Source organism: Octopus sinensis, linkage group LG5, assembly GCF_006345805.1.
Source record: "Octopus sinensis linkage group LG5, ASM634580v1, whole genome shotgun sequence".
Classification (NCBI taxonomy): domain Eukaryota; kingdom Metazoa; phylum Mollusca; class Cephalopoda; order Octopoda; family Octopodidae; genus Octopus; species Octopus sinensis.
The window spans coordinates 25,451,082-25,475,226 of NC_043001.1; the positions used below are offsets into that span (position 1 = coordinate 25,451,082).

The 24,145-nt window shown below is 36.6% G+C and overlaps 1 protein-coding gene across 3 annotated transcripts in view; it reads right to left on the bottom strand.

Moving 5' to 3' along the window:
• LOC115211619 (cytoskeleton-associated protein 5) overlaps positions 1–24,145 on the bottom strand; it is a 111,776-nt gene that overhangs the window by 13,048 nt on the left and 74,583 nt on the right. For all 3 annotated transcript variants that reach the window (XM_029780233.2, XM_036503239.1, XM_029780232.2), the window contains exons 24-39: positions 23,254–23,428; positions 22,196–22,309; positions 21,944–22,072; positions 20,218–20,412; positions 19,326–19,568; positions 17,756–17,866; positions 15,972–16,121; positions 13,387–13,590; positions 12,232–12,367; positions 7,073–7,266; positions 5,455–5,588; positions 3,718–3,903; positions 2,586–2,706; positions 1,199–1,378; positions 406–593; positions 120–195 (exon numbers count right to left, since the gene is read on the bottom strand). In XM_029780233.2, the coding sequence (XP_029636093.1) occupies positions 120–195; positions 406–593; positions 1,199–1,378; positions 2,586–2,706; positions 3,718–3,903; positions 5,455–5,588; positions 7,073–7,266; positions 12,232–12,367; positions 13,387–13,590; positions 15,972–16,121; positions 17,756–17,866; positions 19,326–19,568; positions 20,218–20,412; positions 21,944–22,072; positions 22,196–22,309; positions 23,254–23,428 (2,536 nt within the window). The remainder of the gene's footprint in view (positions 1–119; positions 196–405; positions 594–1,198; positions 1,379–2,585; positions 2,707–3,717; positions 3,904–5,454; positions 5,589–7,072; positions 7,267–12,231; positions 12,368–13,386; positions 13,591–15,971; positions 16,122–17,755; positions 17,867–19,325; positions 19,569–20,217; positions 20,413–21,943; positions 22,073–22,195; positions 22,310–23,253; positions 23,429–24,145) is intronic.

Below are 24,145 nucleotides of genomic sequence, written 5' to 3' on the forward strand. Positions count from 1 at the left end.
TAATATGAAGAGAAAGAACATGATAGAACTAAAGTCTGCAGAAGATTTTGAAGAATTATTTATTCTTAATAACTGGTCTACAGTAGACGCAATGGATCTGATGAAATGTTTTCACATACTTTCATAATCATTTCAATGAACTTTGGTGTGCAAGTTTCACTGGAAACGCTATCATGGAGCAGGCGAATGGAAGCACTGAAAAACAAACAAATTACCAATTAATTTTACAATTTTCTAAGATGAAATGCAATTTTGAAGTTAAGTTTATAGTTATGTATTAGTGAGCCAGTGCAGAAAGAGATTGGAGTTTAACAATGATAAATTTAGACCATTAAAATAACAATGTTTTCAACCTCTCTCTTTTTTTTTTTGAGAAAGAGAGAGAAAGAAAGAGAGAATATTTACCTGAGCATATTTGTAAAGTTTGAATTCTCCATTATTCTAATAACAGTAGTGTTGACTGCTCGAACAACTTGTGGCCCTTCTCCAAGGTCCATTAGGCGGCTGTCTAGTAACAATGTGATCACACTGTTTGTCAAATCCTTTAGAACATCACGACTAGCTTGTGTTCCAAGTGATTTATTAGAAAATACCTTAAAAAAGTAATAGAATTACCAAAGTTTTATTAAATAGACAAGCTTAAAGTTATAAGCTACTTAAAAATCAAAATTCAGTCATTTATAAAAATATGTAAGTCAACTTTTCAATAAAATCTAACTGCATTTCCAGTCATACTGCAAACTGTTTAATTAAAACGAAATGTTATTTTTTGGCATTTTTACACTATTTCATAATTAAACTTTAATATTTAACACTCATGTTATTTAAATATCCTCAAAACTATGTCAAAGATACAGAATAAAATATTTTCTCAACTTATGAAATTGTACAGTTGTGTGAAGTCTGTAATGAACCACTGGTAGTACATGTGGTGGTTAATGTTTTAAATCAGGGATCTGCCTTATCAGTTTGTAAGTTTAACCCTTTTGTTACTGTATTTATTTTGAGATGCTCTGTGTTTCTTTCAATTATTTCAAATATAACAAAGAATTTAGTAAAATAACTTAGTTACCATTAAGCTAGTGTTAGGAAAGTAAATTGTGACTAAGGTTTGGTGGAAGATTTTTAACAAAAGGGTTAAGTGACATTTTTAAATAGAAAACAGACATCACAACAGATGAGTTTGAATTTTACTTACTGTCATCATAGTTGCCAACAGAGATCTGTACAGCCTGGTGAGATCATCCTTTGAAACATCCTCACTGCTCATGTGAGCTGAACAAGACATTTTGATTTGCATAGAGATTGCTAATAACAACTGGTCGATACAGCTTGCAAATATTGTTGATTTTTCAGGATCCCGTAAAACTTCATCAAGCTGTTAAATTCAAGATATTAACTAACATAAAACAAGGTAAATTACTAGGCATAATTTCTATTAGAATCAATAATCAAATAACTCAACTGAAATTTGAAGTAACTATATTTTTAGGAAATATAAGAGAACAAGAGTTGTGGTGTACCTGAACACTGTATACAATTTTATTATTATTATTTTAAGAAAACAACATTTTAAGGACATATGAAAATGAAGGAGCAAGTTGTAACAAAGAAATGATAAATAAAATTTTCCACATTCATTTTTTACTGCAAAAATCATTGGAGGACAAACTATTTAACAGATTTCGTTCTATGTTTCTTAGAAAGGTCCAACTATTAAATAGGATTCATAATTCCAACCCATACCAACATGGAAAATGACCATTAACTATTATCCAGCCAAAATATTCTAAATGTTTTATGCTGAAAGTGACCAGATCTGATCTCTCACACCTACCCTGCAATTTCATTTTAAAAATAAACAATTACATCATCAAAATCTTGCAGCTATGAGATAATGCATGATTAACTCAAAACAATGTGAATAAATAAGCTTTACATTTGACAAAGTAATATGAATGCTAAAAGGTTAAACACTGTCCTTTCTTAGTACTAAACTAGAAAAATGTAATTCAAACATGACCTTCTGATATTTCATGAAATGAATTAAACTAGTTTCAATTCTACCTATATAGAATCGCAACTACTTCATCAATAAATGTCCAATGTAGTACAATTTCTTCATTCAGTTCCTTTCCCTTGTAATTGATGTTATAAACTAACTTCATACAGGCATCATCATCATTATCATCGTTTAACATCCATGTTCCATGCTGGCATGGGTTGGACAGTTTGACAGGATCTGATGGGTCCAAATACTAAATCATGCACCTCTGCCTGCTTTGGCATGGTTTCTACAGCTGGATACCCTTCCAAATGCCAATTATTTTACAGCATGTACTGGATGCATTTTTCATGCTACCAGCACTAGTGAGGCTGCCAGTCAATTTGCAAGACAACAAATCCCAAGGGGGCAACTTTATGCTAGGAGATGAGAGGTAAAAGATGGGTAAAAGCATGAGAAAAAGGGCCAGAGTAGAATGGGTTTCTCACTATAGAGAAGCTACAGGACTACACAAGTTTTAGAAAAAAGGATAGGACTGATTGACTGGAGCTATAGAGAAACATTACAATATATCACTTACCTGACACAAAGCTTGAATACTGAGATCAATATCTTTGTTGGTAATCTGAGAAATGACAAAATTCACATGAGCAGACATATCTCCCGAATTTCCAAGTAATCCTTTCACCGTAGGAAATTTCCTGATAAAGAGGAAAATGATGATATAGGTAAAACATTCTGATACTGACAAATGAACGAAAGCAGGAAGTCATGGTTGCAAGAGAAGATCTTGATTAAGATCAATTAAGCAGTTTTCAATTATCTAAAACTCACTCTGAACAAGGAGTGTAGTCTGGTTGGCAATGAGGGGGAAAAAATGATGGCTGACTGAAAACTGTGATAACAGTTTGTAATTTGTGTGAGGGTTATAAGAGTAAAGGGTGAAATTGATAGTAAGAACTGTGTGTGTGTGTGTGTGTGTGTGTGTGTCTGTCTGCCTGTGTGTTTGTCTTCTAGGATCTCAGGCATCCTCTATCCGATTGCACTCAAATTTGATATGTACATACCGACGGTATCAGGCAGTGTATTCATCTTGAAAAAATTACAAAAATCGATTCCAGGTGAGAATGCGATCGATAAAGTGAATAAAATCGTTTTTCTTTGGAATAGAAAAAAAGTCTACCTTTATTTCTTCTTTTGCTGGTGTCTCAAATTTAAGTTAAATCAGTGTTTCTCAAAGGGGAGGCCTATGAGACGGTCAGACAAGTTGTTTTGAGAAAATTTGGTTTAAATGTTTGACAACTCAGCACCGTCCATTGGACGGGCGTTTTATTCATATATATAGGTGCAGGCAAGGGTGTGAGGTTAAGAAGCTCACTTTGCAACCACATGGTTTCAGGTTTAATCCTATTGCACGGCACCAAAAGTGAGTGTCTTTTACAGTTGCCCTGGGACGACCAATGACTTAAGAGTGAATTTGGTAAACAGAAACTGGCTTTGTGTTGGTGTTTTCCCCCACCCCAACTGATATTAATTCATGTATCTATAACTTAACAGTTTGCCAAAAGAGACCAATAGAATATACACCAGAGTTAAAAAAAGTTTGGGGTCAATTTGTATGACTAAACTTTTCACAGAAAAAGCCCAGCATAGCAACAATTCCATGACTGAAACAAGTAAAAGATACACGTTGCCAAATGCTTACAACTTACCTTGTCTTGGGCAAAGTTACTGGTTGGTAAATCTCATCAAGGTCTAACTGAATTAATTTAGGCATTTCCACGAGTTGGTTAACATCTTCCTCAATGTCAAGAGTATAGGCTGCACGTGAGACACTTTCGGTATGGTGTTTAGGAATCCCACCAGCTGTGTTTGGTCGTATTGAACCACCCACTGGCCTGTAAAACAAATATTTAATGTGAATTGCATTGCAACGAAATATATTTCTTAATATTTTTTACATTTTCAAATACATATAAAGAAATATGCTCTTATGTCAAACAATAAAGACCCTAATGTCTGAGTTCAGAAAACAAGTTTTAAAACTTCTAGAATTTCTGAAACATCATGAATTTAATATCCATTTTCTTTCTTTTATGTGGAGGGGAATAAATCTGTATTTCAGTACTTTCCCCCTGTGCTTTAATTATCAGTCAATTCATTCAAAAGCTTCCAGAAAGTAAGAATACTATAACTATTCTAACCCTTTAGTGTTCACATTATTCTGCCAAAATGAATGCTTCTTTATCCACATTGTTTTGAACTAATCATGCATTATCTTGTAGCTATGAGATTTTGATGAGGTAGCTGTTCATTTTTCAAACGATATTGTAGGGTTGGTGTGAGAGACCAGATCTGGCCTGTTTGAACATAAAACAGGCAGAATACTTTTGGCCGGATATGGCCGGTTTAAATGCTAAAGGGTTAATTATCAGTCAATTCATTCAAAAGCTTCCAGAAAGTAAGAATACTATAACTCTTCTAAATTTCATTACCTGACACATCTGTTCTCTATAATCTGCCCTCTACTACTCTGAGTCATTCCTTACAAATGCTAGCCAAGGGATGAGCAATTCAGTTACTGAAACACCTTATCATAAAAAAATTATAATTTCCTATGCTATTTATTTATCTAAGCTTTTAGTTTCTCATAAACTAATCTCAAGTCATAAGGTTTCCCCCTACTGTTTCTCTTAATTCTGGGCTTATTTTCAGTCTCACCATTACAGCTGGTTCTCTATTGGCCCTACTGAGTAAGCATTCCTTATCCCACTCGTATTCTTTACTGTAACACATTCATTCTTTTTCTATTATCAAGAATCTATTATCGGAATCGAAATTGAACCAATCCTATGACTGGCACCCGGCAGATGCCAGGACCCCTGGACTGGAGATACGTAAAGAGCACTATCCGAATCGTGGCCGATGCCAGCGCCGCCTCGACTGGCTTCCGTGTCGGTGGCACGTAAAAAGCACCATCTGAATCGTGGCCGAAGCCAGTGCCGCCTCGACTGGCTTCCGTGCAGGTGGCATGTAAAATGCACCAATCCGACCGTGGCAGATGCCAGCCTCGCCTGGCTCCAGTGCAGGTGGCACGTAAAAAGCACCCACTACACTCACGGAGTGGTTGGCGTTAGGAAGGGCATCCAGCTGTAGAAACATTGCCAGATAAGACCGGAGCCTGGGCAGCCTTCTGGCTTCCCAGATCCCCGGTCGAACTGTCCAACCCATGCTAGCATGGAAAATGGACGTTAAATGATGATGATGATGAAGAGAATGGGCATAAATATCATTCTGGGCAAAATTTTCTTAAAAATATTCTACCTCACTGATAGACTGTAAATCAAAATCCAAAAGCCTTACAATAAAATTTCTCTTTAACTCCTTGACTGAACACATTTAAGTTGTTTGGAGAAAATACCAAGAAAGAAAACTAATTTAATACTAACTGTATAATTTTTTGTGAAGTCTGTGCCGCTTTTTGGGGTCTTTCCTCTTTTACAATTTTTGGTCCATTTACCTGACGATTTTTCATTTGTCTTTTAATTCGTTCATCAAGCAAACTTTGGTCTTTGTCACACAGCTAAAGAAATTAAAAACAAAAATCAATACCAAACCATGTCTAAATAAAATTTGATTGAAATTAATTCAGAAAATAACTTGTAAGACCTAACAGTTATAACAATAAATAATTTCCAAGACATCGTGTGGTTGATATAAACAAGTGGCACTGTTATGTAAGCAACGTCATTCATTTCCAATCTTTTATGAAAACATATCTGGTTATGGAGAAATATTACTTTACATGGAAACCGCTGAGGGCTGATGACAGGAAGGGCACCAGGCCATAGAAAATCCACTTCAACAAACCCCATCCAACCAACCTATGCGAGCATGGAAAAGTCGACAGTGAAATGATGATGTTTTTTGCAATTGTATGTGAAGCTTCAATGAATAGCTGCCATAAATTCTGCTCCAAAATCCTCTCTGTAATATTTCCACAGTTTTTCTTAATTTTCTCCAGTAACATCAGCAAATATCTCTCTCCTAAGTACATATCCCGACATCTCTACTTTAATCAGTTTTCAAAGTTTGTTTTAGAAAGTACCTATGTGATCCAGCTAATTTTGTTGTTACTGATATGACCAAACAGCCAAATTGTTTGCAATTGCAAGGATTCAATCATCACCATCATTTAACGTCCGTTTTCCATGCTGGCATGGGTTGGGTAGTTTGTGAGGAGCTGATAAGGCTGGGATCCACACCAGGTTCCATTGTCCGTTTTGGCATGGTTTCTACGTCTGGATGCCCTTCCTAATGCCAACCACTTTACAGAGTGTACTGGCTGTTTTTACAAGGCACTAACATTGGCAATCATCATTGTATAAAGAACTAATGTAAGAATATGGTAAGCCCACTTAGCTTGGAGCCTAAATTAACATTTTTAAAGAATTCAAAACTTAGAGGGCCTATCAGGCGGTACTGGCAATGGCCACTCTCAAATGGTGTTTTTTACGTGCCACCTGCACAGGAGCCAGTCCAGTGGCACTGCCAACGACCTAGCTCGAATGTTGTTTTTCACATGCCAGTAAGGCGACGCTGGTAATGATCACGCTCGAATGGTGCTTTTTATGTGCCACAGGCATGGGAGCCAGTCAGTGGCCCAGGCAACGATCACGCTCGGATGGTGCAAACAACTCAACTCTTTGAAACGTTATTTTATATATTAGCAAAGACAGACAGACAGACAAGCAAGCAGCCAGGCAGATAGAGAGAGACAGACAGACATATTTCCTTGAACCCTAAGATACATAAGGTTGTTGCCCAGTTTCCATAGAGAAAAAGCGACCAAGATCACAACATTCAAAGGATTGAAAGATCTGAAATCAGAATGTAAAGAGCTGGGAAAAATGCCACTAAGCATTTTGTCTGAGATGCTAACCATTCTGCCAGCTGATTGCCTTATAGCAAAGATGTATCAGTTGTGTACCCAAACAAGAAGGAAATAAAATTAACATTTGATATCTAAGCAAAATGTAAGAGAATTTTCAAAGCTAATATACATACCGGTCCAGTAAGGTTAAACAGTTTATCATTGAGCATCATATATGCAGTAACCAGTGTATTTAAGGCAGCATTTCTCACTCCATTATCTCTATCACTAATTTGTTGAGCAATCAACTTCAAAGCATGAGCAGGGTTTGGCTGGCATACGGACATGCTATAAACTTCCATCAAGTAACTACATTCTTCCAGGCACTCTGCAATAAGAAATCATGGCAAACAGGGTTCAAATTAAAAGCAATTGTCTTTTATATTCAAAATACCTTTTAAAGTTAAAAAAATAGTTATCGCCATACTAATATGGCATTCTTATAAAAATAAGAAAAAAGCTGTCTGCTTGTTAGCTCCATGAGGCCATCGCCTTAAGTTAGCTATTTGATACACAAACTGTATCCATATAACCTTCGAACAAGGGAGGTCAGTCGCTCCACACTACTTGACCGGCAGCTACAGACGCGTTTCGGGTATTGCCCCTTTTCAATGCAGCGTAGCCAGCCAGTAGGTGTCGCTTCCGACAATCTCTGTTCGATGGTTTTATTACCTAGCTTCGGTGGAATACATCCACTTGTTTTCAATAATAGAAATATTAAAATAACTAAGTCTCTTAAAAGAGAACAGCGGCAGCGTTCCCGGAAAAAAATAGTTATCGCCATACTAATATGGCATTCTTATAAAAATAAGAAAAAAGCTGTCTGCTTGTTAGCTCCATGAGGCCATCGCCTTAAGTTAGCTATTTGATACACAAACTGTATCCATATAACCTTCGAACAAGGGAGGTCAGTCGCTCCACACTACTTGACCGGCAGCTACAGACGCGTTTCGGGGTATTGCCCCTTTTCAATGCAGCGTAGCCAGCCAGTAGGTGTCGCTTCCGACAATCTCTGTTCGATGGTTTTATTTACCTAGCTTCGGTGGAATACATCCACTTGTTTTCAATAATAGAAATATTAAAATAACTAAGTCTCTTTAAAAGAGAACAGCGGCAGCGTTCCCGGAAAAAAATAGTTATCGCCATACTAATATGGCATTCTTATAAAAATAAGAAAAAAGCTGTCCGCTTGTTAGCTCCATGAGGCCATCGCCTTAAGTTAGCTATTTGATACACAAACTGTATCCATATAACCTTCGAACAAGGGAGGTCAGTCGCTCCACACTACTTGACCGGCAGCTACAGACGCGTTTCGGGGTATTGCCCCTTTTCAATGCAGCGTAGCCAGCCAGTAGGTGTCGCTTCCGACAATCTCTGTTCGATGGTTTTATTTACCTAGCTTCGGTGGAATACATCCACTTGTTTTCAATAATAGAAATATTAAAATAACTAAGTCTCTTTAAAAGAGAACAGCGGCAGCGTTCCCGGAAAAAAATAGTTATCGCCATACTAATATGGCATTCTTATAAAAATAAGAAAAAAGCTGTCTGCTTGTTAGCTCCATGAGGCCATCGCCTTAAGTTAGCTATTTGATACACCAAACTGTATCCATATAACCTTCGAACAAGGGAGGTCAGTCGCTCCACACTACTTGACCGGCAGCTACAGACGCGTTTCGGGGTATTGCCCCTTTTCAATGCAGCGTAGCCAGCCAGTAGGTGTCGCTTCCGACAATCTCTGTTCGATGGTTTTATTTACCTAGCTTCGGTGGAATACATCCACTTGTTTTCAATAATAGAAATATTAAAATAACTAAGTCTCTTTAAAAGAGAACAGCGGCAGCGTTCCCGGAAAAAAATAGTTATCGCCATACTAATATGGCATTCTTATAAAAATAAGAAAAAAGCTGTCTGCTTGTTAGCTCCATGAGGCCATCGCCTTAAGTTAGCTATTTGATACACAAACTGTATCCATATAACCTTCGAACAAGGGAGGTCAGTCGCTCCACACTACTTGACCGGCAGCTACAGACGCGTTTCGGGGTATTGCCCCTTTTCAATGCAGCGTAGCCAGCCAGTAGGTGTCGCTTCCGACAATCTCTGTTCGATGGTTTTATTTACCTAGCTTCGGTGGAATACATCCACTTGTTTTCAATAATAGAAATATTAAAATAACTAAGTCTCTTTAAAAGAGAACAGCGGCAGCGTTCCCGGAAAAAAATAGTTATCGCCATACTAATATGGCATTCTTATAAAAATAAGAAAAAAGCTGTCCGCTTGTTAGCTCCATGAGGCCATCGCCTTAAGTTAGCTATTTGATACACAAACTGTATCCATATAACCTTCGAACAAGGGAGGTCAGTCGCTCCACACTACTTGACCGGCAGCTACAGACGCGTTTCGGGGTATTGCCCCTTTTCAATGCAGCGTAGCCAGCCAGTAGGTGTCGCTTCCGACAATCTCTGTTCGATGGTTTTATTTACCTAGCTTCGGTCTTTTAAAGAGACTTAGTTATTTTAATATTTCTATTACCTTTTAAAGTATTCAAAGTTAAATGTCTTAACCCTTTCGTTACCAAACCGCCCAAAGCCGCCCGAAAAAAATTTTGGTTTATGAGACCAAGCCGCCCGAATTTACCTATTCATATTTAAATAAGAATATCAGAGCAAATCTCTTCAGTCCATTCGTGAAAACACGTATTATACTTCGTAAACAGTTCAACTACAGTTTTGTACAATAATCGAAGTGTAATTTTAATTCCGTGAATTTTGGGAGATTTTTTCCGAAATTTGTTCCTATTGTGTTTTCAAAATTTGTAATTCTGACAAAAAATGGATACGAATTTCATTATATCAAGCAGCGAGTCAGAATTCAAAGGATTTTCTACTGAAGACCTTCATAAATCTAACTCTATGACTGAAAAAAAAAAGCATGTGGTATTTGATAATGAATCTGATGTTTCATTTTCCGAAAGTGAAAACAGTGAATCTGAGATCTCCGACAGCGATAAAGAAAACGAATTGGCACCTGAATGGAGTGAAAATTTAAAAACTGTTTCTTTCGGTGATTTTTCTGAAGAAACTGGACCAAGCCACAGACTTTCCCAGAAGGGTAAAGCCTTAGACTATTTCTATTTACTTTTTCAAATGAGCCTATTTGAAATCATTACGGCAGAAACGAACCGCTACGCTAAACGTAAACAAAGCGAAAGAAAGGATAGTTTGTTATTTCCCACAACCTTAAATGAAATTAAGGCCTATTTTGCCATAAATATTATTATGGGTATCAGAAAGTTACCCAGAATAACAAATTCTATCATAAAATTTTGTTGTATACCCAATTGAATATTAGCTAATAACCCATTTTCTATAGCGATGTTTGAACAAAATTTTAATAATTTTATATTTTGTGGAATTTACCTGTATCTACCTGCAATTAGTCACTTTGTGACAAAAATTATAGTATAGAATTGATTGAGAATATTTCATTAAATTATCTTCCAAAAATCAGATTAATATATCGATAAATAAAAAAGTTATAGTTGTTTAATGAAACCAGACTAAATTTATGATTACGTTAGAAATTAATTGAAACACATAAGTAATTTGGTCAGAAATATAGTAACGAAAGGGTTAAATAATTACCAACACACTATTTTTGTCAAACTAATTATTGAATGTTTAGGTAAATGTATTGCTTTAAAACAATGTTAAAATATTAATTTCAGTCTGTTATTTGTAACAAATAAAAGACAGCAAAATTCTTTTATATAGTTATCCATTGTTAGAAATAAAGTATACACCAAATTGTTATAATGTAAATACCCCAAAAACTTCAAAAGCTAGCAACAGGTCAGTTTTCTAAAGTGAAGAAACTTCTGTTATGCCTACATATGCAGAAGTGGTAATAAGAAAATAGCGGATTATCCTAGTTTCTGCAAAATACTAAATCAGAATAAATCATTGTCAACAATGCGCAGGAGTGGCTGTGTGGTAAGTAGCTTGCTAACCAACCACATGGTTCTGGGTTCAGTCCCACTGCGTGGCATCTTGGGCAAGTGTCTTCTGCTATAGCCCTGGGCCGACCAATGCCTTGTGAGTGGATTTGGTAGACGGAAACTGAAAGAAGCCTGTCGTATATATGTGTGTGTGTGTGTGTGTGTGTGTGTGTGTGTGCGTGCGTGCGTGCGTGCGTGCGTGTGTGTGTGTGTGTGTGTGTGTTTGTGTGTGTTAGTGTGTCTGTGTTTGTCCCCCTAGCATTGCTTGAAAACTGATGCTGGTGTGTTTATGTCCCCGTCACTTAGCGGTTCGGCAAAAGAGACCGATAGAATAAGTACTGGGCTTACAAGGAATAAGTCCCGGGGTCGATTTGCTCGACTAAAAGCGGTGCTCCAGCATGGCCACAGTCAAATGACTGAAACAAGTAAAAGAGTAAAAGAGTAAGCCAAAAAATGACTGCAATTACAATCTTTATATTCACTACATTGTATCATCACTGTCTTGATTACCAGCAACATTCTACTGTGCAACCTCAGTCCGTTTGAATTTTGGTTAGACACTTTAGCCTGATACTTTCAGGCTATACCAAACCTAAGCAGGTAACTAATACTATCTTTCAAGATATGTCTTTCCATATTCCAAAGAAGTTTGCTTGCAGTTCCGCAAATTCTCACCACCCAAATTGCAGCCCTAATCGCTCAGATATTTAACTTTTAGAATTCTCCTACTTGCCAATCCTAAATTTAGTGACTTTGCAAAGTCACATTTTCTGGCCATCTTCTAATACCCATTGTGCACACATGACAAAACCCTTTCTTTGATGACAACTTCAATACTATAGAAACTTCTGTTGCCACTTCAGGTCAACGTGACCAGTCCAGATTCTATTAGTCTCAAACAGTGCACTCTCATACTAATTCCTGTCTTGATCAAACTATTCAGTCTTTTGAAATACACACTAGCATATCCTATGGCCAAAGAGAGGCAAAAACCTTCTAACACAAGCCTATTCCCTCGCTTTCACATCTCATGTATGATGAAATAAGTTTCTTTATCATTTTGTATCTCTCTCCATTTTAGTGTCCACCACTACAATTTCTGTAGAGGTAGAGCAATTAGAGATCTACTTTCCTACATCACTTACTCTTGAACTTAGCATTAACAAAGCTTTCAGTACTCATAGTCTTTCTTGACAAATTAAGAAAGAAAATAAGTAAAAATTGCCTGACTAGAACACTAAAACATTTAAAAATCATTTCAGTCATAGATAAAATTACAAAACTTCACTTTTCTTACCTGCTCGTTGTTTGGAATTTTTAGACCGGAGACCATCAATTATGTACGGGAAAAGTTTACTACCAGGATACACTTTACACACAGACTTCAAAATTCCTCGAACATTTTGACGAACATTATCTTTAGGATCACCAACCTATTTAATGAAAATACACAAAGTAATGTAAACTTAAGAAAGAAAACATTTTTATTATTTCAAGGATTATCTTTTTTTTAAGGTATTAACCCTTTTGTTACCATATTTCTGTTGAAATACACTGCCTTCATTAAAATTTTGAAAATAATAGCTCCCATTATTAAGCCGATATTTAAGGCAGTAAGCTGGTAGAATTATTAGCAGGAGTGGCTGAGTGGTAAGTAGCTTGTTTATCAACCACATGGTTCTGGGTTCAGCCCCACTGCGTGGCACCTTGGGCAAGTGTCTTCTACTATAGCCTCAGGCCGACCAAAGCCTTGTGAGTGGAATAGGTAGACGGAAACTGAAAGAAGCCCGTCGTATATATGTATATATATATATGTGCGTGTTTGTGTTTGTGTGTCTGTGTTTGTCCCCCTAGCATTGCTTGACAACCAATGCTGGTGTGTTTATGCCCCCGTTACTTAGCGGTTCGGCAAAAGAGACCGATAGAATAAGTACTGGGCTTACAAAAGAATAAGTCCCGGGGTCAAGTTGCTCGATTAAAGGCGATGCTCCAGCATGGCTGCAGTCAAATGACTGAAACAAGTAAAAGAGTAAACCAAGCAAAATGCTTAGTGGCATTTCATCCATTTTTACGTTCTGAGTTCAAATTCCATTGAGGTCAATTCTACCTTTCATCCCTTCAGGGTCAATAAAATAAGTACCAGTTGAACATAAGGGTCGGTATAATTGATTTATACCCTCCCACCTACTAGCTGGCCTTGTGCCTAAATCTGAAACCATTATTAAAGCCGATACTTGAAACATAAATTTTTGTGAAAAGTTTTAATTCAGATCTCTTTAAAACAAGGAATTTTGTATCAAAGAATCAGGGGCAGTTGATATCAAAAGGGTTATTATTGTCAAACAAAATAAAATGAAGTTATAATTTTAATTTTTTATATTGAAGTAAATACTCTTTTCTTCAGCAACTAAAATTAAATAATGAAAAGAAAAAAAACTCCACAATGTCTTACTTTTTGTATCAAATAAGGAATAAACGAGACAGCCTCAATATCATTCAAATGGTAATCTTCTTCTGCAAGAAGGTCGAAGACATTCTGAATATACTCTAAGGCTTTATTCAGCATGCTTGGATTTGTATCAAAGAACCGCAAAGTTAACCATTTTAAAATTAAGTCAAGATTGGAAATGGACTCCAGTTTTTGTGTGTCAAGGCACTGTAAATAAAATACAAAATATCTTAAATGAAAAGCAAGATGAAATTTACCAAAATAATATCAAGTCATCAGAGGAATTCTGTATAATTTAGAAACCTTCTTAAATGAAGGTCAATAAATTGATAACAACTAAGTTTTAAAATGAGAATGAAATTAATTTACCATTTACTAGCACAAATGATGCTTTCAAGTGAGTTTAAATGTACGAGGTCATTGCAAATATTAGCTGCATATTCATTCAAAATCTTTGTCTCTTAGTCATCTAAGGAACTTGGCAAACACCAGTAAGATTATGATTTGCTGAAGTCTAATAAAAACTAAATAAAACCTAAAGATTTAGCACAGTACATGCCAAAGATAATACTCATGCACTACTGCATATAATTTTCAATCAATTTTCATTTAAATTCCCAAATTGTTACTCCTGCCATTCTTGCCTGAAATTAATTATTAAACTAATGATTTTGTTTTCTTCAATTTTGTAGAAACCAAGGAGTCCATCTGATCAGTTATGTAAAACCTACCCCTTCAACACACATGTACTGATAGGAACCGTGTTGTATGCACCTTTAACTCCAGTATTAACTGTAAGACCAAGAATGTGGTCTACAGCATAAAGTGCATGGAGGGGGATTATAAGAACCAGAATACAACATACATTGGGGAAACTTCTAGGAGTTTAATAGAGAAACTAAATGATCAGTGGCAGGAATGTAATGGCAGGGAACAGTCATCTATACTTCAGCATACCAAAGATCAACATGGGGCATACTGAACCAAATTAGCATTAATATCTTGTCTAGATACCCAAGGACTCATTATTTCAATTTGAATGAACAAAGATTGCATTTCATTATGAAAAACAGGTTTGTATCAACAAAGCATTAACCATTTTAAAAATGAGCTTATGCTTTATAAGAAATATAATTAAATATCTAAAGAGTATTCCATCAACATGTTACATTTCTAACACACCAGAATAAATAGTATTTAGAGCGATGTCCATAAGCAAGCTAAGATTTATCCCTTCTTTTTCATACATACATACATACATTTGTCTACCGTTTAAATGTTTTGAACTTATAACCACCAATCTGCTTTGCTTTCCTTTTCTTTCTACATGCCACCCTAAAAACATCGCCATTCCTGCCCGTTTCTCTAAAGTTCAACCTTCGCATATTCCCTTTAATTCGATCTCCACCATTCACTATCATTTCTTCCCCTGACTTACAGCGATGTCCATAAGCAAGCTAAGATTTATCCCTTCTTTTTCATACATACATACATACATACATTTGTCTACCGTTTAAATGTTTTGAACTTATAACCACCATCGCTTTGCTTTCCTTTTTTTTCTACATGCCACCCTAAAAACATCGCCATTCCCGCCCGTTCTCTAAAGTTCAACCTTCGCATATTCCCTTTAATTCGATCTCCACCATTCACTATCATTTCTTCCCCTGACTTACAGCGATGTCCATAAGCAAGCTAAGATTTATCCCTTCTTTTTCATACATACATACATTTGTCTACCGTTTAAATGTTTTGAACTTATAACCACCAATCTGCTTTGCTTTCCTTTTCTTTCTACATGCCACCCTAAAAACATCGCCATTCCCGCCCGTTTCTCTAAAGTTCAACCTTCGCATATTCCCGGTGCACCCGCCCTTGCCCACCCCCACCACCAATACCGGATATCTCTATATTTTTGTTCCATCTATACCGGATGTCGCTTCTCCCACCGCCATTATAGGTGTCTACTCTTCGAACCCCTCTCTTCAACACGCTATTTCACCATGCATTACCCCTCTCTTGATATCCTACGTTCTACTTGCCTAGAACCTGTCATCATTTCTCTGAACCACCCCTCCCCACTGGTGCTCCCCTATATATTTCTGCCCCCCCCCCACATAAAAAGCACCATCCGAACGTGGCCGATGCCAGACCCCTCTGGCACCTGTGCAGGTGGCACGTAAAAAACACCCACTACACTCGCGGAGTGGTTGGCATTAGGAAGGGCATCCAGCTGTAGAAACACTGCCAGACTAGACTGGAGCCTGGGGCAGTCCCGAGCTCCCCAGACCCCGGTCGAAACCGTCCAACCCGTGCTAGCGCGGAAAACGGACGTTAAACGATGATGATGATGATGACAGCAGCCATGTATACATGAATTAAGAAAATATATTCTCAGAAATATGTTCTCTTTAGTTTAGAATATGACAGGATTAATGCCGACATCAAAGACAATACCAAATGTTGATTAGTGATGCAATGTTAAGAACATCAAAATTCAAAATGAATATTTAACTTCAGGTGTTTTTCACAGTTATTCCAACCCCAGAGAATTGTGCAGGTTACACAAAAAAAAAATTAAAATATACCTTTGTCAAAGTTTCGATAGCTTTAATATGAGATTTGAAATCTGAATGAAATAACTGATCCATTAATGGTTTGCTAAAATTTTTCTCCATCTGGTTCCGCAGCTGTTCGACAAACTCAGGCCGAGGCTCAGTAAAATTCCACTTTAGAACCTATAAAAACAATTTAATAAATACATTAATGGACATTGCAATCAATGACACATCAAACAGTTTAGGAAATACTACATGCTTAGGGTGTTTTTCTTTAAAAATTATTTTCATAATAGTTTATTGTTTGTACTGCCTTTTGTTCAAGAAAAAACTATTTATATATAAGAATGTTTGTTGTTTTCTTTATACATTGAAGATAAATACAAATTGATGAAATGTTCATGTGGAAAATCTCCATCATATCAACAAAAATGGTTTGGTAGGATACAGTTTAAGGAGCTATCCATTCAACTGACATGCTATTATAAGTAATAATAAGTTACAACTAATACCATCATAAGACCAATCATTTATATCATGTCAAAGTTGATATACAAGATGAATAAATTATATATATAACATCATTGTTTTAATATCCACTTTTCCATGGGTCAGATGGAATTCACTAAGGCAGATTTTCTACAGCCAACCCTCACCTATTTCCAAGCAAGGTGATAATGAAATGGAAACAAACAACACCATTTGAAAGAAATTTTATTTACAAAGTATGAGCAACATATCAAAAAGCTCAGATAAGCAAGATGACCGCAAACAAAGGACACACTGCTTGTATTCTTTCTTTACAGGCATATTATCATTAAGACTACAGGCAGATTATCATTATATATACATATACCATTACACACACACACTTCTTTGGTTTCTGTCTACCAATTTCATTCATACTATTAATTAACTCATGGCTATAGAACACTAACCATAACATTCACATAATAGGACCAAACATCTAATCATGTGGTTCCAAAGAGAACTTCTGAACCACAAAGCCGTCTGTGTGTGTATGGTGGTTGTCCACTCCTTATGCAGAGTTTGACCACCTCCTGTACTTTCACCTTAGAACCATCATGGCATCTGATGTGGCTTTTTAAACCAGACTGTTTTGAAAAGACACCAACATAGATTGCATATCCAATTTGGACCACCAAGAGCTGCAGTTAAGTTCTGGTCTTTGCGGATTTTAGAAAGTCTTTTGAGGCCTCTGTTAGATTTGCAGACCTGGCAAACATTGCACTGAAAGGTGTGCATAGACAAGGATGCCAGTCATCAAATTTGATTTTGATTTCACTTGCCTCAACAGGTCTTCGCAAGGAGAGTTTAGTGTCCAATGAAGGAAAGGTACGCATAAGTGGATTGGTTACACCCCTGGCATAGGCCACAGGTTATGATCTCATTTGGCTTGCCGGGTCTTCTCAAGCACAGCATATTTCCAAAAGTCTCGGTAACTAGTCATTGCTTCGGTGAGGCCTAATGTTTGAAGGTTGTGCTTCACCACTGCATCCCAGGTCTTCCTCTTCCACAGGTTCCCTCGATCGCTAGGGTGTGGCACTTTTTCACACATCCATTCTCGCCACATGACCATACCAGTGCAGTCGTCTCTCTTGCACACCACATCTGATGCTTCTTAGGTCCAACTTTTTTCTCAAGGTACTTGCACTCTGTCAAGTATGCACACTGACATTACACATCCATCGGAATGTATATAAAATTTTAAAGTATACAAATATAAAAAATATATCTATAACTGAATTCAATAGTTGAACTGGTACTTCTAGTTGTATACAAATGCAACTTACTTTTAAGAGCCTTTCATCTTTCGTTCTTTGATCTTTGGAGACCCCGATCATCAAAGGTGGTGATAAATCCTCCTCTTCTTTCTTCTTGCTACTTTTAGCAGAAGCCACTGCCTAGTATCAAATAACAAATATTGGAGACTTAGAAACTTATTTTTATCAGTCCAAAACAAGAGAAAGTAAACAGTTTTTCAAGAATCTTACAACAACTAAATGATGAAATTGCATTCTTATATTTCAAGTATTTATGAAGTTTCTCCATTATTACATCATTATCCACAACATAATAAATATACATTGTTCTGTTAATGCGAGGGAAAATATCAGGACATACTTAAGATATAAGGGCTTCAGAGAAACTAAAAATATCTAACTTTTCTCATTCTATAAAAGGACACTTGATAGTAGAAAAAAAAAAAGTTAAAGGAAAGTTTAAGATAACAGCCATAAAGGGATGTAGACATTAATATTATCATCTCTGATAGCAACAGGTTTCCCAACCTGCCAATAAGATTAAAGCATACATTCACTGACACCTCACCACCAAAATAATAATATATAGTGTCAATTTAGCTTTGCTCATTAAGCCTAGATGACCAATGTCACATTTCTGCCTGTGATAATTGCAGTTCCTTAAACTGATATAACAAGATTACTAATAAAATTAACATTCTTTCAAATTATACTGACAGCAACTTTGATTCAGTTTATGTATCAAGAGATTTTGAATTGTTTGAACTCATTAATTTAGGTATTTATATGAGTGTATTTCTTAAAGCAAATAATCTACTTCACTGGATTTTTTTTTATAATGGACTCTTATATGATAATTTAAATCAGATATAAATATACACATAGCTGATTTCCATACCTAAAAAACAAAATAACTTTTCCATTTTTTTCTTTTTAGCCTCGTCTGGCCCCCGTGCCGGTGGCACGTAAAAAGCACCATCTGATCGTGGCCGTTTGCCAGCCTCGTCTGGCACCTGTGCAGGTGGCATGTAAAAAGCACCCACTATACTCACAGAGTGGTTGGCGTTAGGAAGGGCATCCAGCTGTAGAAACACTGCCAGATCAGACTGGGCCTGGCGCAGCCTTCTGGCTTTCCAGACCCCAGTTGAACCGTCCAACCCATGCTAGCATGGAAAACGGACGTTAAATGATGATGATGATCAATCACAAGTGTTTTCTATTCATTTGATCATATCAAGCATTTTTTAAACATTAAGCCTTTTTGAGAAGCTGAACTAGATTTTTAAATAATGTTTGTTCTTGAATAGTGTTTAAAAAAATTGACAATATATCTACTGGACTCAAGCAGTAATATATCTTGAAATGTGGTATAAAGTAATATGAATGGAAACATGAAAATAACCTTTGATCACACAGTTTCCTTTCTGTAGATGATATATAATTTCTTCATTCTTAGCCACCATCCCTCAGAACTGACTATAAAATAACGTGTTGATTAACTAGATAACATTTATTTTGGGGGCTCTTGATGCATTAAAAAAAAACCAAACTTTAGTAAATAATTAAATGTTTGTAAGATAAATAAAATCAGATTATTAACCTTGCCACGACCTACACCAGTTGATTTTCCAGCTTTAGACTTTCCTTCTGGGGTAGTCTGAGGCCGGGCTGCTACTGGTGGCCCATCGGGTTCTTCATCATAGTCAAAAGCTTCAACTTTCACTGATGCTACAGGAGCTGCTTTTGGAACATTTGGGGCAGATTTCACAGCTTTAACTGGTTTTTCAGGCAAGTTTGCACGAGCCTTTTCAAGAATCTGTATCAGTTGATCTTTGGATGCAAGCTGAAAAAAATAGATAAGGTGAAAGATTATTAAAAAGAGATAAAAAAAAAGTGACTTCGTCAAATTTAGACATGCAACGTATTCAACTAAGACTTTATTGAGAGAGAGCGAGAGAGAGAGAGAGAGAAAGAGAGAGATTGTGTGTGTGTGTGTGTGTGTACGCGTGTGCATGCTAAAGTAAAAGATCATAGTTGTATGTCTGATTGTGTATAGGTGCATATTAGAGAGAAAATGCAATTGAAAGAATATGTACAATACTGTTAGTGTGCATATGTGAGTTGGTGCATGCACTCAATATAATGATAAACGTCGCCCTGTTCAAGCCTAGCCAGGCTCATGGGCCCGGTTTCCTGGTTTCTGTGTTCCCCCCAGCTGGACGGGACGCCAGTCCATCGCAGCGTTACTCAAGAAACAGGAAGAGAGAGTGAGAGAAAGTTGTGGCGAAAGAGCACAACAGGGGTCACCACCACCCTCTGCCGGAGTCTCGTGGAGCTTTTAGGTGTTTTCGCTCAATAAACACACACACAACACCTGGTCTGGGAATCGAAACTGCGATCCTCCGACCGCAAGTCCGTTGCCCTAACCACTGGGCCATTAATCATAAATATACATTTACATAACAGCTGATAAGAATATAGTAACTATATACCTTTGCCTTAGTAGCAGCTCTGAACATGCACTCATAGCCAACATGTATCATAAATGGCACAATGGATTCCTGAGCTTTCTTACGCACATCACCGTTTCTATCTTCCAAGCAATTCAACAAAAGTGGTACACACACTTTCAATTCATTTGGAAGAGATTTCACATTGGGCAATTTTTCACTTAACCACCCAAGGAGCTGCAAAAGAAGAGTCAGTCGTATTAGAAAAGAGAAAATATTTAGATTTTTGTATTTGGTTTGCAAGAATCTCAACGTTGAACAAAATGTTGAAACAGATTTTGTTGTATCTTGGAAGGGTCATTATGCAAGTAGACCTGGAGTAGAGAGGGCAGGTCATTGATGAGGTCATGGATGATGACAAAAGGACTTTGTCAAACCTAACTGGTTGACTGACCAAATGATTAATGAAACATTCAATTAGTTAATTGGGTTAAATGTTAATGAATTAACTAATAATAATAATAATGATGATGATGATGATGATGATAAAAAAAAAGAAATGAAACAGAACAAGTGCATGCTTATTTCTGACCCTCCTGAGATACAACAAAAATATTTAAGAATGCTCAAAAAATTACTTAATTTTTCCATATATTTATTATTGCTCCGTTAAACTAATCTGGTCACTGACAAATGTCATAAGCCCGAGTTTATTCCAGGTTTTGCAGTTCAGTTTTCATATCTTTCCTCATCAACAATGTTGGGTAAATGAGCGAAAGAATACGATTTCAAATGCAAGCAACTAAAATAGAGTTCTTCCAAAGGATCTCTGGAGTATCATTACACAACAGGGTGTGTAGCTCAGAGCAAAAAGAGAATCTCTCCAGGAAGAGAGGTCACAGCTCTGGTACTGTGGACATATAATTACAAATGCTGTGCGTGGGAAGACCCGGCAGGACAAGTGAGATTATAACCCGTGGCCTCTACCTGGGACGTAGCTAGCCCACTTATGCATACCTTTCCTTCTTGTGACACAAACCCTACTAGTGAAGACCTGTTGAGGCAAGTGAAAATCAAAATCGAAATCAATCAACATCAATGGAAATTGTAGCTGTAATACCAGTGCCGGTGGCATGTAAGAGAACCATCCAAACGTGGCCGTTGCCAGCGCCGCCCCGACTGGCTTCCATGTCGGTGGCACGTAAAAAGCACCATCCAATTGTGCCCGTGCCAGCCTCGTCTGGCCCCTGTGCCGGTGGCATGTAAAAAGCACCATCCGATCATGGCCGTTTGCCAGCCTCGTCTGGCACATAAAAAGCACCCACTACACTCACGGAGTGGTTGGCGTTAGGAAGGGCATCCAGCTGTAGAAACACTGCCAGATCAGACTGGACCTGGCGCAGCCTTCTGGCTTCCCAGACCCCAGTTGAACCGTCCAACCCATGCTAACATGGAAAACGGACGTTAAACGATGATGATGATGATGTAGGTAAGGATTGCCTACAAGGACAGATTCTTCAAGTCAAGTAGTAGGACACCTAAGAGTAGATCAAGAATGAGATGATTGAATAATATTCACAGTCTCAGGTGGTCATGCTTGAGAATCCAGCAGGAAAGTGTAATGATGGTTGCATCAATAGGACTCTATGGAAGAGATGTCTGAGGACAAACCCCCCCAGGACCCTCCTAAGAGTAGTAGGGGGAAAAAATGGATAGATGGATGAAAACCTAGTTACTAATATCAAAAGTATTTAAAAAACAAGAATACCTCCATGCGCAGGTTTGGATTTTCTATCTTCAGTGCATCAGAAAATGCTTCACATTCAACTAAGGCGTGTATGTTACAGTGCTCCACCCAAGCATTAAGGGCATTTACAGCAGCAGCCCTCAAATGTACCTAGAATCATCAAATCAATAAGTAAATAAAACATCTTAGAGGGAGAGCAGAAAATATTGATAAAACATAATAATTAGAAGCAATGTAGTGAATGAGATTCAAAAAGTGAAAGCATAAACTTGCCTTACTATCTCCAAAACAGCTAATTATGCCTGGCCCAATTGTACGGATGTGTTGTTTGCAATGAGGACCAAGAGAAGTTGCCAAAGTTCCTAATATGCCCAATGTAGTTATTACCTGAAAAGTTCAAAACAGAAACCAAGATATAAAAAAGCTATCCAGCCAAATCAGTTCTGAAACTTATATTCTATTTTATTTTCCATTTAATGCTGTGCCACATACTTGAGGCTGACATATCTCAAGTATGAATTCAACCATTAAAATGATGTAATGGTGTATAATGAAGTTAGAGCTTCTGAAAAAACATAATACATAATACATAATGATTTCTTTCTACTGTAAGAGAAGAAAATTTAGTCAGTTAACTTCTCTTTAGAGTATGAATTTATGAACAAATTTTATCAGTTTGGAAGGAATCAGAAGTAAAGATGATCTTGGTAGAACTTGAACACAGAAACAGCAGGCTTGAAACTGATATGTTGAGCACCCTACTCTTTTGCATCAACTCAAAAACTCAGAACTAAAGGCAACATATATAACTGATAGAGAATCTTTGTAACTATATATTGTAATGAAAGATAAGATGAAACAATAGCAATACCTAATTTAATAGTAACTTTGCAGTTTTTGAATACTTACAAATACAAATAAAATACTTTATGATTTGAATCTTAAAAAGTAAAGAAAATCTAAGATGACATAAACAAAAGACAACTATTTTCTGGAGTGAACTTTATTTCAGAATGTATAAAATAGGTAAAAAAAAAAAAATTCGGTTAGATATTGAGTTAAATTGAAATTCGCTTGAAAGGACTAGCTTGCTAAAACATATCACAATTCTTCTTTATGGAAACATCTTTACAGTATGGATTATGATTATCTGTTGCTGCAGTTGCTTAGAGTAGTATGGATTAGAATTATCTGTTGATGTTGCTTTTAGTGGTAATTAGATTATCTATGAGAATATAGGATTCTCTGAAAAAAGAAGAAAAAACATTAAGTATGCAAAAGAGAATCTGAAAATAAAAGTACCAAAAAAATCTAAGCATTTGTGTATTTACCATATTTTTGTTAGAATCTCCAAGTCTGGCTTTTAAAGCTTCGGGTAACTGACCCAGATTAGGCAAAACAAATTTGTTTTCATTCAAGATGACTGTGACTTTTTGAAGACCTTCATTGCGAATTTTCCAGTTCTTATCACCCATTTCAGCAAGAATTTCACTTGTTATTTTATCACTAAATAAAACAAATATATTTATAAAATTTCCAACTGAAAATTTGTAAGTGTTTGGATTATTTTATTTTGAAAATAAGATTTCTGCCAGCATTATCATTGTATAAAATAAGTTAGCAAGAAATCAAAGGTAACACAGACTCTGGTAGCAAATAGTAAGCCTCTACAAAAGTCTTCGGAGTGCATTTAAGAAAATGCATAGAGCATAAAATAAGTACATGTCAGGCAAATCCCACCAAATCGCATTTGTGAGCCAATTCTGTATACAGTCAAATAAAAATCTTATTCTCAATTCTTTTAATTCCAAGATGGTTGATGTTTAAACAAATTTTAAATAATTCTATATTTTGTTGAATTTACCTGTATTTACCTATAATAAAATTTGTGGTGAGACAAAAATTATGAAACGGATTTGGTTAAGCTTTTGTTAATTTGTGTTCCAAAAATCACATTCTTTTATTCTTTTCCTTGTTTCAGTCATTTGACTGTGGCCATACTGGAGCATTACCTTTTACCTGAAGAAATTGACCCTAGGACTTATTCTTAGTAAGCCTGGTACTTACTCTATCAGTCTCTTTTGCCAAACTGCTAAGTTAGGGATCGTAAACACATCAACATCAATTGTCTAGAGATAGTGGTAGTGGGTGGGGACAAACACAGAAACATGCACAAAAATATATACATATATGACGGGCTTCTTTCAGTTTCCGTCTACCAAA